At 34.3% G+C, this 13,021-nt stretch overlaps 1 protein-coding gene across 7 annotated transcripts in view; it reads left to right on the top strand.

Annotated features, from left to right (window-relative positions):
• The window catches only part of LOC117103049 (ADAM 17-like protease), a 34,266-nt gene that overhangs the window by 756 nt on the left and 20,489 nt on the right, over positions 1-13,021 (top strand). For all 7 annotated transcript variants that reach the window (XR_004444516.1, XR_004444517.1, XM_033243516.1 and 4 more), the window contains exons 2-14: positions 601-730; positions 1,557-1,690; positions 2,585-2,676; positions 3,832-3,911; positions 4,099-4,199; positions 4,775-4,911; positions 5,398-5,487; positions 5,936-6,025; positions 7,620-7,755; positions 8,783-8,890; positions 9,614-9,741; positions 11,073-11,142; positions 12,794-12,929. Coding sequence is in view for 5 of the 7 variants with exons in the window: in XM_033243516.1 (XP_033099407.1) it covers positions 601-730; positions 1,557-1,690; positions 2,585-2,676; positions 3,832-3,911; positions 4,099-4,199; positions 4,775-4,911; positions 5,398-5,487; positions 5,936-6,025; positions 7,620-7,755; positions 8,783-8,890; positions 9,614-9,741; positions 11,073-11,142; positions 12,794-12,929 (1,432 nt within the window). In the remaining 2 variants the exon portion in view is untranslated. The remainder of the gene's footprint in view (positions 1-600; positions 731-1,556; positions 1,691-2,584; positions 2,677-3,831; positions 3,912-4,098; positions 4,200-4,774; positions 4,912-5,397; positions 5,488-5,935; positions 6,026-7,619; positions 7,756-8,782; positions 8,891-9,613; positions 9,742-11,072; positions 11,143-12,793; positions 12,930-13,021) is intronic.

Raw genomic sequence — 13,021 nt, 5'->3', positions numbered from 1 at the left:
AGCCTAGGCTAGGTCTGACCAGGTGTTTGCTAATTTCTGACCATCCTCCATGTCAAGTTTGACTAATTTGCAGGCGTGAGACTTGTTTTAAAACTTCTTCCCAAGGGCGGGGGTGTCCAGGGAATTCCCCCACCCCCCGAATGTTTTTCCCTAGATACCCAGAAATGCATTTTATTACAACTGGAAATCTGTTAGGAATCACATTTTTTCTTGAGAATGCATATTTCTGCCATCCACGATCGGAAATAGAAAGGGAAAACAACATAACCCTACTGTAGTGTAGTGCACCATTTATTTGTGTTTGAATATGTAAGAACAAAACCAATCCTACTTTAAGTACATTAGGTGATGAATATTTAGAGAAAGAGCTATACATATATTTTTTATTGTAGGCAATCACATACGCATGCGTGAGATTTTGGACCTTGAGCTTGAGAGTGTGAGACAGATCTCGAATGTGCGAGTCTCACGCCGAATACATGAGCTTTGACGTGTATGATCCTCATATGTTTCAGATGTTATTTTTAGTAGGACTAAGAGTAGGCCTAGGATGTAATTAAAACATTAATTTTGTATTTGTTCTCTTGCATTTTTCTACAGGAAGCCTCCACCATGCCCTTCATTATTACGACACTCTTCACATAGACAATGTCAAACATCACATTGTTAAAAGAGATCTAGATGAGGATGATCAACATGTACGATACATCAGTTTTACAACTTTGGGAAGGTAAAATAATAATAAAAATAAAATTGAAATATTTTCTTTATTTTTGTATTTAATGTATTGGTACATTGGAATCAACAGTGCTAGGCAAGCAAGGTATGCAGTGCATATCCTGCTAAAACTAAAAAACAATACAGAATTTCTTCTCCATTTTTTTCTCCATTTTATTTAACATTTTTTAGGCACAATCTTCTATGCCACCCATAATTTTTCGAGTAGATTGCTACAGTTGATTAGAATAGCTAAGTTAATATTGTAATTTTTGGCTGGTATCTAGGATAACCTAAACTACTCAAGCCTATCGCATCGTCCTCTCGTCTGTTTAGAATTTCCGCATGGCTGGTTTTCAATATCAGCCTATCGCGTATTCAGTGAGGCTGTGGAAGTGAGTGCATACCCTACAATGGTAAAATGTCCTATTCTGCCTACCGCATGGTGGCGTTAGAATAGCAAATTTAACACTGGAGTCAAAGCGCTGCCCCCCATGCCTCCAATAGTATGTGCGCATGCTCCTTTTCTCATTGCTTACTTTTCTACAGTAGCTATAATCGGGACTTCCGCTACCAGTCAGGTTATTTGTATTACCAGACATTCTGTAATCTCAATGATTAAAGTTAAAATTTATTAATTTGCATACATATGACCAGTATAGAAGAAACTTCAATTATTTATTTGTTAAATGTACAGGAATAGGCATTCTTTTGAAGAGAGGAAACCGTGCTTCCATCAAATCATATTACAGTTTTAATCAATATAGTAATAATTTTAAAATATGTGAGATGAAAGGTATAATTTGTTTGTAATTAACAAAACATTTCTTATTTTTAAGGAAATTTGATCTAGAACTGAGACCGTCTGAGACAGTTTTATCGTCAACTTTCAAAGCATATGCAGTTGATGAACATGGTAAAAAAGAGGAATATGAATTTGATAGAGATAATGTCCTCTCTGGTCATCTAACAGGTGAAACACTTTCTATTCTTTCAGCATCATTAAAACTATTTATCATCTTTTCATCTCCATATTGTTTTATTTACCATTTACAGCCTGTAATTGTATGATAATCCATTTGGAGAAGTTTACTGTAGCAACTGAATTGGGTTTGAATCCTGTTGGCAAATTTTAAAAATACTTAGCATTCAATATATGTTGTCTTAGACCACAGGTGGACAAAGTGCGGCCCACGGGCCTCATGCGGCCCGACAGCGATTTTTTTTGCACCCCCGCGAATATGAAATAATAACCCTATGTTTGCGGCTCGCCAAGGAACATTGACTAGAAAACACCTTGTTTTTTACGGCCTCACACCGATCATATGTAAAAAGTAATATTAAAACTGGAGATAAGGTGGTGTAAATGCAGTACTTGGAGGTTTTTGGAAGCGCACTGGAAAGATCACAGTTTGGTGCAGCCCTCAGTCTTAAATCAGAAATTCACTTTGGCCCTCTGACCGATTTTTATGCCCACCCCTGTCTTAGACAATACCAGCCATACCAAGCCTTCCCCTCCCTCTCCCTTCCTATATTGTGCCTTATCCCCACTGAAATTTGTTGAGCAAGTACAACGTATATTAATGAATGTAAGTTACATTCAGTTAGTGATAATCAGCTCACATCACCTAGTTTTGCACTTTAGAAGTCTAACATTATCATTATTTATTACTATTTTTACTCCTCCTGTATAGTCCCCCACATGGTCTTCATACCTCCCCAACCATCCATCTGTAGATGTGCCACTGTGTAATTATTATTATTACATTCTATTTGTCCACCTTTCCAACAAGACAAAACAAAACATTTTGTCCACCTTTCCAACAAAACGTTTGCTTCAGTAATTTGTTATTTATGTACTCTACAGATGATTTTGATTCACATGTTCAATGCCATATTGAAGATGATAACACGCTAAATGCAAAGATTGTGACACAAGAAGAAACATATATTATAGAGGTACAGTATATTCAGTGTTTATATTATCTACAAATAGCAATAATACACGAGAAATGTGATTATTCTTCTAATCCTGTATTCCTGTTGAAACGTCAATAAGTAGAGTACTATGTTAATAAAATAAGACAAAAATATTTAGTTTTAGCTGCAAAGGTCACTCTATTCAAAGAATTTTTAATTTTATTCAAACAAAGATTAGGTTAGTCAGTGCCTGTATGACTGCAATGCAAAGAGCTTATTTGTGAATAATTTTTGTGTGGTTATAATTTAAGTATTATTAATCATATGCAGTAGCCATCATCTGTATGTACACTTTGATGCAAGCATAGTACTATATGTACTTTAGTTTAGATTTACAGTGGAAAGGAAGAGACTCCAAGGTCTTGAAAATTGCATGTTTGCCAACAATTCTAGAAGCAATTACCTTTCTTGATGAGTCAGTAATGTTGACGGTTCCTCTGAATTTTTCTATATTCTTAATGAGTCATAATTCTACAGGAAGCCTGTGGGACTGGCTCAAACGTGACACTTTTCCTGTGATTACGTGTTCCAGCTCAACGAGACTTTTTTTATACCTTGTTCAACGAACCCGCCAAATGCAAATATTAATGATTTCAAATAAAAATAAAATAATTTTTTTGGCCAATTAGCTCACCTGCCGCCACGATAAAAATAGAAATTTCAGAAAAAAATTAACATTTAAAAAAATTTTATTATGCTCACTGCTGCCTTGAAATCTCCAAAGATAAGATATGTATGTTTCTTCCTAATTATAGAAATTTGAATCATCTAACCATCCCATTTTAAATTCACCAATAAAATTTTATTTTTATATTCTCCTCCATCTGGATGTTTTTTGCAAAACTATTTGCTAAATAAGAAAACAAAATTTTATTTTTATTTTTATTCCATTCCAAAAAGTACACATTACAATTGTTTGGGTCGTGCATTGCACACATATTTTACCCTTGTTTGAAAGAGTTTCAGACAATAATGGCATCCATATTGCCGCAGTGAGTTAGCTTGATGTGCCCTCTACTTTAGCATTACAGTATATACAACACTATATTGTGCTTGAATTATCAATACATGTACAGAGAGCCCTCCTTTTGGAAAGATGCTTTTAAATAATAAATTGTTATTTTCCTTACATAGCCTTCATGGAGGCATCTAACAGATACAGTCAATGGTACAATGATTTCATACAGAAAATCTGACAGAAAATCAAATGATACGTAAGTATATCATCAAAAGAAATATTTTCTCTATGTAAAGTAGTATAATTTCGTTTTTCTGTTTTCCGTTTAATACAAATTGAAATTAATTAATGAACCTGTAATTTTCTTTGCTTATAAATTGTGGTGGAATTAAATTTATTTTGATTCAAATGCTGATTTTAAAATGTCTCCTGCATGATTATAGGCATACGTATTGCGGACATGGTAGCCATCTCCCCAAAGGCTTGAAATATGATCGAGATTTGGAAGAAGAGGAGCACCACCATTACACCAAGCAGTACCAAGGTATGAAAGGCAAAACCATAGTTAAATATGTTTTACTTTTTAATCTGAAAACTGTTGTACCTAGGGCCGCAAGGGAGACTAGACTATTTGACTGATTGTGCCACCTGGTTAAGAATAGTGAATAAATAAATGAACAAATAAATAAAAATCCAAAAAACCCCATACTCTAGAATGTTTTTAGAATTATGTCTACAGAAATTGAATTAAAAACAAAGAAAAATTTATAATCTTATTCATTCATTATAAATTTCATAAAAATAATATTTATATTGTTTGTGTGCATGTATGTGAACTAATTTTTAATGATAGTTCATGATATTGCACAATTAATAATTTGATAATATAATTCGAAATTACATTTTTCTTTTTCATATATTGAAATCTACAAAAACATCAACAAATTCTCCTTTGTTTGAAGGCTATACAATTTATATTTTATTCGTACCATAGTAACAGAATCTGCATAGACCATTCACACAAACCGATGATGACATCATGATTTTATATAATATAAATATGGGAATTGTAAATTTCTGCTAATTGTTAAATGCTTTGTGATCACTTCCTTTTTACAGAATCGGATGGACATGGAAGACAGAGAAGGTCTCTTCGTCCACCTCCAAAACACGTCTGTCCCTTGCTTCTAACAGCTGATAGCCTCTTTTATGTGAATATGGGTCAAAGTAGTATGTCACAAACTATCAATTATCTTGTAAGGACATTACTTTAATTGTCTTGTGGTTTTTTTTTAGGAATGTTTTTTGTTTTCTTGCATTCATTCAATAATTCAATAATTACAGGATGCAATTGGTGGTCTATTTGTATTGTGATGTTTCTGAAAGGCCAAATTTGGAATAAAAGAATGATGAAATTTAATTTCGTAGTTTTAATTTAATTGTAGACTTTCTTTCCAGTTGATCACTGTGAAAGCACCTCCTTTAATAACCTGTAAACTTAATTTTAAATCATTTCTTTCTTTAACAATCTATAAATAAAATTTTATTTTGAAATTGAATTATAACTTCCCTTTCCTGTTTTGTAATTTTCCATTCTTTATTTGCCTATTATCTTTTGTTTCCTTTATTTAGCATCCTTCCTTTATCTGTTGAATAGTCACAGCTAACGTGACCAACATGTTTAACATGGCCATCTTAAAAATATTTTTGTATTATAAATATATATACCGTCTCTGTTACAGATTTCGCTTGTGGACCGAGTCAATTTGATCTACAAAAGAACAAACTGGGATGGTAAAAGCTACGGTGGATTTTACTTTGAAGTTGCAGAGGTAAAAAGTTTATTAAAAATTAAATAGAAAGAAAGCAGAATCATTACGAAGTAACTAAAGCTAGTCACTCATTGGGCCCAAATTGATTCTATGGAGAATGCAACGCCACAACACGCACCCAACAGATGGTGGTTGTGGGGGTAAGGGTCTGAGGGTCCTCCTTTGTTGAAGTTTATGCCTGGTTTACATGGTTTGAAATCATTTATTATTATTCCAATACATTGATGCACCCACACCTATCTAATACAGCATTTGTGAGACCGACATTCAGCAGACAGTGTCGCGTTGTTTAACGTTCACATGGAGTGGAGTTGGATTCGTGGTACAGCCGTCTTACGACACAGTGCCGGCTTAAAACACAAACATGAGCAACAACTTATCTATGGTAGTTGCAAGACCAATGTTATTTTATATGTTATGATGTTTTTTTTTCTGTATTTATTGACAGGTTACTGTTCATAAAACACAGATAATGGGGAACCATTACAATACAAAACCACCTATTGGTGATGTTTGGGAAGTGCAAGATCTCTTAGAGGTAATGTTGCCAAATTAATCACACTTTATGGTTCATCAGATAGGCCCTAGCATATGTTAAGTACTTTTAAAAAGAAATTGTTGTTCTTAAGTTAAAATATTGTGACACTAATTGTTGACTACCCTATTGCTTCAGTCTGGTGTCAGTCAGTAAGTTGCCACTAATTTAATGTACATATGTACCCAGTACAATTACATACCACTAAAGAATTAAGTTTTAACTCCTAGAATTGATCAACTTATTGCAGTGGCTTTTCTCAAACTAATGCTGCGTTCATTAGAACTTGTGAAAACTGATTTCACAACTTGTAACATGCGAGAACTTGAGAAGAGTGCATTTATTTGACGAAAGCTAAAATGGCTTTTTTTTCTCCTATTCAGGATTTTGACAAGCGCCCTCACACGGATGTGCTCCTTGGCCTAGGCCTAGCCTATATAAAAAAAGCTTGAATTAGGACTTTGTAAAGTGCATTCAGAAAGTTATAGTGCAAATCATAAGGTTGCAAATAAAACATACAAAAAACACTTTTTTATCTGAAAAAATATTACTTAAACAAATTGCAATGAATGCATCTGCTCATTTGTGTTACATCTGCCATTTTCCACACTACTTGTGCTGATTGAGGAAGAAAATTCTGCTCGAGTTCACCGACCAGATGAACGCGTTTCACAAGTTGTGAACTGGGAAACACTGACTACTCAAGTTCTAATGAACGCAGCATTATTATAACACACCTAAATACAGTAGATCGCTGTCATTAGATTGGTGGATTTCATATGGTTATTTATTTCCATCCGTGCATTTTCTTTCCATCCATTTTTTCCCATTGCACGTTGCCCAGGTTACGATATGACTTCAACTGAATACAACCTTTTGATGGTTAAAGAGACTCTGTACTGTTCTATTTAGAAAAAGGGTAGATATAAAATATAAAATAACAAGAATCTCCATTCAGGAAAAAAAGGTAGATTTTAAAAATAAAATGTCAAATGACAAGAATCTATTTTAGGTGTGCTATAAAATACAAATAATGAATGTTTTTTATTCGCGTTAGAAAGAATATTTTCATTCATTGAAAGATTGACTGTTCCATTCAACTCCAGTCAATCTTTCAACTCATGAAAATATTCTTTCCATTGCACTCATAAACATTCATTATTTGTATACTAACCAATCAGAATATGTTATTTAATATCCAGGAATATGCACATGTCCAACAAACATGCAAGTTTATTTTTAGTTACCATATCTTCGTATCAGTGGCGTAATAGCTATGAGCTGTCACTGGCTGAAGCCAGGGGCCTCTAGGCTTGATAGGGCCCCACTGGGATATTTTTATCAGCATTTTTTTCCTCATTACATTGTCAAGCGGGTCCTTTTTGTTTTTAAAGAGCATTGACATGTTAAAAGAAAAGCATCAAATACTTCTTTAAAATGTGAAATACCCCGAAGTGGGCGGGACATTTCCCACAGGGTAGGACGCCAAAGAAGCCTTAGCTATGGGCTTCAGACCTCATTATACGCCACTGCTTAGTATAATGGCTTTGTAGAAAGATCTGTTAAAAAGTTATTGTAATTACTGTTGTATTTTCAGATGTATAGCAAACAAAATCACATGAAATTCTGCTTAGCTCACCTGTTCACTTACCAAGATTTCTCAAGTGGGGTGTTAGGTTTAGCATATATTGGAACTCAAAGAACCAATGCTGTTGGTGGTATATGTACACAATGTAAGTAGAACAATTGGTTGTGTTCAAGACCATTGTGAAAGAATTATTGATGTTGTAAGTCAGGTGTGTCATCATTTTCATTGCATATAATTTTCCTATCCCCAAACAGGCACTAACTCGATATGGTGCCTGCTATTTGTTGTGTCTTGTGTGCAAAAACCTCAAATCTTGGGTTGTTTTCCATTCTAATGAAAATGTTATTGCTTAGCCAATCTCTGAATGCAAATAGGGAACCTAAGAAATATCGGTCTATGGCGCCTAGGGCCTAGACTACCCAGGCTAAATCTAGAAAGGCATATGGTTATGAGATACAAGGCTTTTAATATAAATGGACTGAAAAGAGAAGGCAACACTAATATAATTCATAATAATGTTTACAATACATTTTAATCTATTTAACTAATGTCTACCAGGAGCTTAGGCCTACTTACTGTAATAACACCTAATACTGTAAACTTGATCAACCACAAACACTCATCTTCATCATATCGCAAAGAGCTGCGAAGAGTGTCGGTGGGAGTACTACTAGCAGATCATTCTCATACACGCAGCTAATGCACACGTACAGTTAATGTTTTGATAACTGAGCAATCGGTCAGTGTAACCAGCAGTTAGTTTATAAATCAGTAGAAAGCATTATATAAATCCTCAAAACTATTATTATGGTTGAATCTATATTGGTACTGGAATAGGCATTTATAATACACCTCTTCTTTAAGGTAAAGCACAGTTCTTTTCTCTGGTCATTGGGTCCATATGCTTTAAGTGCTGCTATTGGTAATCAGTGCAGGAGCAGGCAACCCATTCAGGTACCCATTTATACTCCTGGGTGGAGAGAAGCAATGCAGATAAAGTACCTTGCTCAGACACAAGCGAAATGCATAGCGAGGAATTGAAACCCCGACCTCGAGGTTGGGAAAGCAAACCGTTCCCACTGTGCCAAAGCGCTCCCAATTATGATAAAGTATAAATTATTATTTGGAGTCAGTAAGTATACAATTTAAATGATTTCCTTATTTTTCTTTAGCTTATCCATCTAATGGTGGTGACTTATACCTTAACACTGGATTGACAACGACCCTCAATTGGGGGCGCCGGGTACTCACGGATGAAGCTGAACTTGTCACAGCACATGGTAAATAATTAAGTGTTATGTCATATGTTGCTTGATAGAACCATTGAGACAATGTTCCTTTTAGAATAATTAATTCTGTTCAAATATTTACCAGCGGCAAGGAGATTATGTACTGTATTCACTGCCGTTTGTCTGCTGTGCTGTCTGTTTGCCTGCCTGTTTAGCAAAGATTACACAAAATTTAATGAATTGATGATCATAATATTTAGTGGAATGGTACATAAAGAAAGCCACCGTTCACTTTTTGGAAGAACAGGTCAAAGGTCAAGGTCACAGAAATTCAATTTTCTTTTATTCTCGAGCATAAACGAAAATAATGTAATCACCCCTTGTATTAGGGGAACTCAAGAAAAAGCTGTGTCTGAATACAGCAGGGGATTCCATTATTTTCTTGAGGGTATCCTGCAGCTCTCAAGAAAATAATTTGCCTGAATAAGTCTGACGATTCCATTATTTCATTGAGGATATGCTGCAGTTTCACCCATCATACACAGAATTTTTGGTACTGTATTCAGGCAAAGGGTGAAGGTATGCACTCTATAGATTGACTGCTCTAGTTTATGGTTGTTTTTACTTTGTTTCCCAGATGAAATATATACATTTGTATAAATATATGACATAAATTATTAGTTATTATCATAAATGAATTTGCACACAACAAACAGTGAACTCTTATGTGTTTGGTATTATGTACATTCTTTTATATATGTATTTCTAATTCAGAATTAGGACATAATTTTGGAAGTGAGCATGATCCAACAACCAACATCAATGGTTGTGCCCCAGATGATCCTAATGGCAACTTCTTAATGTATCCAGCCTCAGTAAGTGGCAAGAAACCAAACCATGATGTGAGTAATACAGTAATATCTTCCTAAGGTGCAAATTCATTGAACAACAATACATTTTAATCTATTTAACTAATGTCTACCAGGAGCTTAGGCCTACTTTTACTATAATAACACCTAATAATAATACTGTAAACTTGATCAACCACAAACACTCACCTTCATCATATCGCAAAGAGCTGCGAAGGATGTCAGTGGGCGTACTACTAGCAGATCGTTCTCATACGCGCAGCTAATGCACACGTACAGTTAATGTTTTGATGTATCCAGCCTCAGTAAGTGGCAAGAAACCAAACCATGATGTGAGTAATACAGTAATATCTTCCTAAGGTGCAAATTCATTGAAAAAATGTTCGAATGTACATTACTATTGTAATATGAAGAGACAGAACTCACGTCTAACTATATATGGCAAAGACAAGCCAAACCAATCACTCGTGGCAAAAATCAATGTTTAGTTATTAATACATGTTTAAAAAGTAAAATGAGAATTATAAAATGGTAAAAGAATCATTTAAATCCGACATTTCAGTATAAAGTTACAGGAGTTTGAACATAGTTTAAAAAACAATATTTGAAAAATCGGCCTTCAAAGTTTATGATTTTGGGCATTTATCAGGCAGAAACCATCACCAAGTCGTTAAAATTTGTAGTTTTAACATTGAAAATGGGGAAAATAACAGCAGAGCATGATATATAGATATATAATGGTTAGTTTAGTGCAATAAAATACTGTAGGTTTCAACAATTTTGACATTCCAGGATGTTTTGGCCATTATCTCTGAAACAGGATTTGCGACGATCATGACTGGTTTGGCTTGTCTTTGCCACATACAGTATGAGTTCTGTCTTTCTTTATATTGTTCTAAAGCAGACTTATAGCGCCTACACCTTTTACTCATCATGAATACAATTATAATATAGAGTATGACATAAGTGACGTCACTGCACAAGTGGCACCCCATCATTACTAAGCAGTCCTACTCAAGCAGTCGATACACCTGAGTGGCCTTCAGTGAGCTACAGTTTTTTTTTTACAACATTGCACCTTTATTTGTGCCTTGTAAACTTATATTGAAAACTTTATATCTGATAACCAATAAATGGTTAGTTTTCGTGTTATGTTTTTAATCAGAAATTACTACTTGATACATCAGTTTGAAAAAAACTATGAAAACTATTGCTTAGCTAGCTGCAGAGGCAAATCAGCCACTTCAGTAGCCTGACTCTCAGCTTTAACACATTACTTATTCCCAAAAATCTATCCATTCTGAAACACAATTGTACATTATTCAATAGAAAGTTATTTATTAAGTATCTTTTTTTTTTTCCAGCGATTTTCTCCTTGTAGCAAACGTATGATCCAGCAAGTTTTAAAAGCTAAGTCTTCTCGCTGCTTTAGAGGTAATTTCTTTATTGGTTTCTTTCAATTCATTTACATTCAATAGTGATTTACCTCAGAGGCTTTACGTACACAACCGCAATTTACATGCGTTGATGCAAAACTTTTTTTTTTGACTTTATAATAAAGATAATAATAATACATAAGATGATGACCATGATAATGACAATATTCATATTGATATAAATAAGAATATTATCTATTTCTTTACAATTTGCAGTTGTCTGTGGCATCTATCGAGTGAATAAAGTAATAGTGATAATTTTAATAGTGATATAAATAATATTGTTTGAAGGTTTGCATGGCGAAGTAATAATATATAAGTCAATCGTGACGTCATCACTGTAACTCCCAGTGTTATTTGCCTATCCCCCACAGTCCAGTAATTTTTCAAATAGTGGACGCTTGGCTTGATTTTTTTTAGGTTCGTGTGCAAAAAAATCCTCATTTTTTCGTCACCGCAAAGATATTGTAATTGAAATTTACTTTTGTATAACATGCTTAATTAGAACCCAAAGAAAGTTACTTCAAATTCAATATTAAGTATGAACAATCAAGGAATTCATTGAATCAATAGACCCTCATAAACAAAATAAACTGAACATTTAATAGGAATATTCTAGACCTATTTTAAAGACTCAAGAAACATAATTTTTCTAGGCCGAGGCCTACTCCTCCTAGTCCTACTAGACCTTGGCCTAGCCTAGTTTTGAAATCATCGCACGATTTTTTGCTGTCTGCATGCATCAGCCAAAAAGTTCAGTTACTGTATTCTCTCTCGAATGCAGAAATGTTTATTTCTTTGACGAATATCTATCAAAATAGCATTACAAACAAGTTCTTTCTTAAACAATCGTAACCAAACTGTACGGACATGTAGTTAACACGTATTGCAGGAGCACAAATCAGCATACGCACAGCTAAATGCACACAGTATACTGATCATATCACTATAGCAGTTGGTTATCAAAAACTAAAATTAAAAGATGGCGATTGACTTATAAAGCAATTATTAGAGCATGCATCGTACACAATGGAAAATTATTATACTTAGGTTAGATTTAATGCATTCAAAAATTTTTTCAAGCATTAAATTTAACCTTTGTATAATAATTTTTCTATAGTGTACTATGCGGAGCTCTACTAATTGCTTATTAATGCTTGCGGTACACCGTTCTGTGGCACTGTATTGGTTTTCTAGCCACGCCCCGCCCTTGTGTATCTTTTCACACGTAGTCTCAGCTGTTGTTTAATTTTCAACCAGTCACTAGCAAGTCTCACCAACCGGCACCGTTCTGCTTGCGGTACACTGTTCTGGGCCACTGTATTGACTTTGTAGCCATGCCACACCCTTTTTGCAGACTGTGGAATTTTGGCTTTTGTATTAGGCTTCTTTAATAAACATAATCTCAGCTATTGTTTAAATTTAAACCAATCACCAGTCTTACCACACAAAACATATAAGTATTTCACTGTTTTGTGATTTCTGCAGATATTATTCTCCTGAAGACTATTGAAGCAACTCAATCGAAACATTGAGATATTCTCAACCAACAACAAGAGTTGTTTTCAGAACTATCTACGTGGTGTACCGCAAGCATTAATATATGTGATAAAAATACTAATAATCATATTATCCACTCTACCAATTAGAACCACAAGGTACAAATGTCTGTGGCAACTATCGAATTGATAAAAATGAACAGTGCGATGCCGGGTTACTTGCCCAAGGAGAAAGTGACCCGTGTTGTCATTTAAAATGTAAACTGAAACCAGGAAAGAAATGCAGGCGAGTGTAAAATTACTTCTTTTTTTTTTTAGTTATTTTATTTTTTTTTTTAATTATTGCAAAATGTTTGCTTTATTTATTTGTTGTTTTTA

This window comes from Anneissia japonica, unplaced genomic scaffold (genome assembly GCF_011630105.1).
Source record: "Anneissia japonica isolate Jap-2015-1 unplaced genomic scaffold, ASM1163010v1 scaffold284975_len822289_cov185, whole genome shotgun sequence".
NCBI lineage: Eukaryota > Metazoa > Echinodermata > Crinoidea > Comatulida > Comatulidae > Anneissia > Anneissia japonica.
Note: the sequence above shows the minus strand (reverse complement) of the source record. Positions and strands in the feature narration are given on the sequence as shown.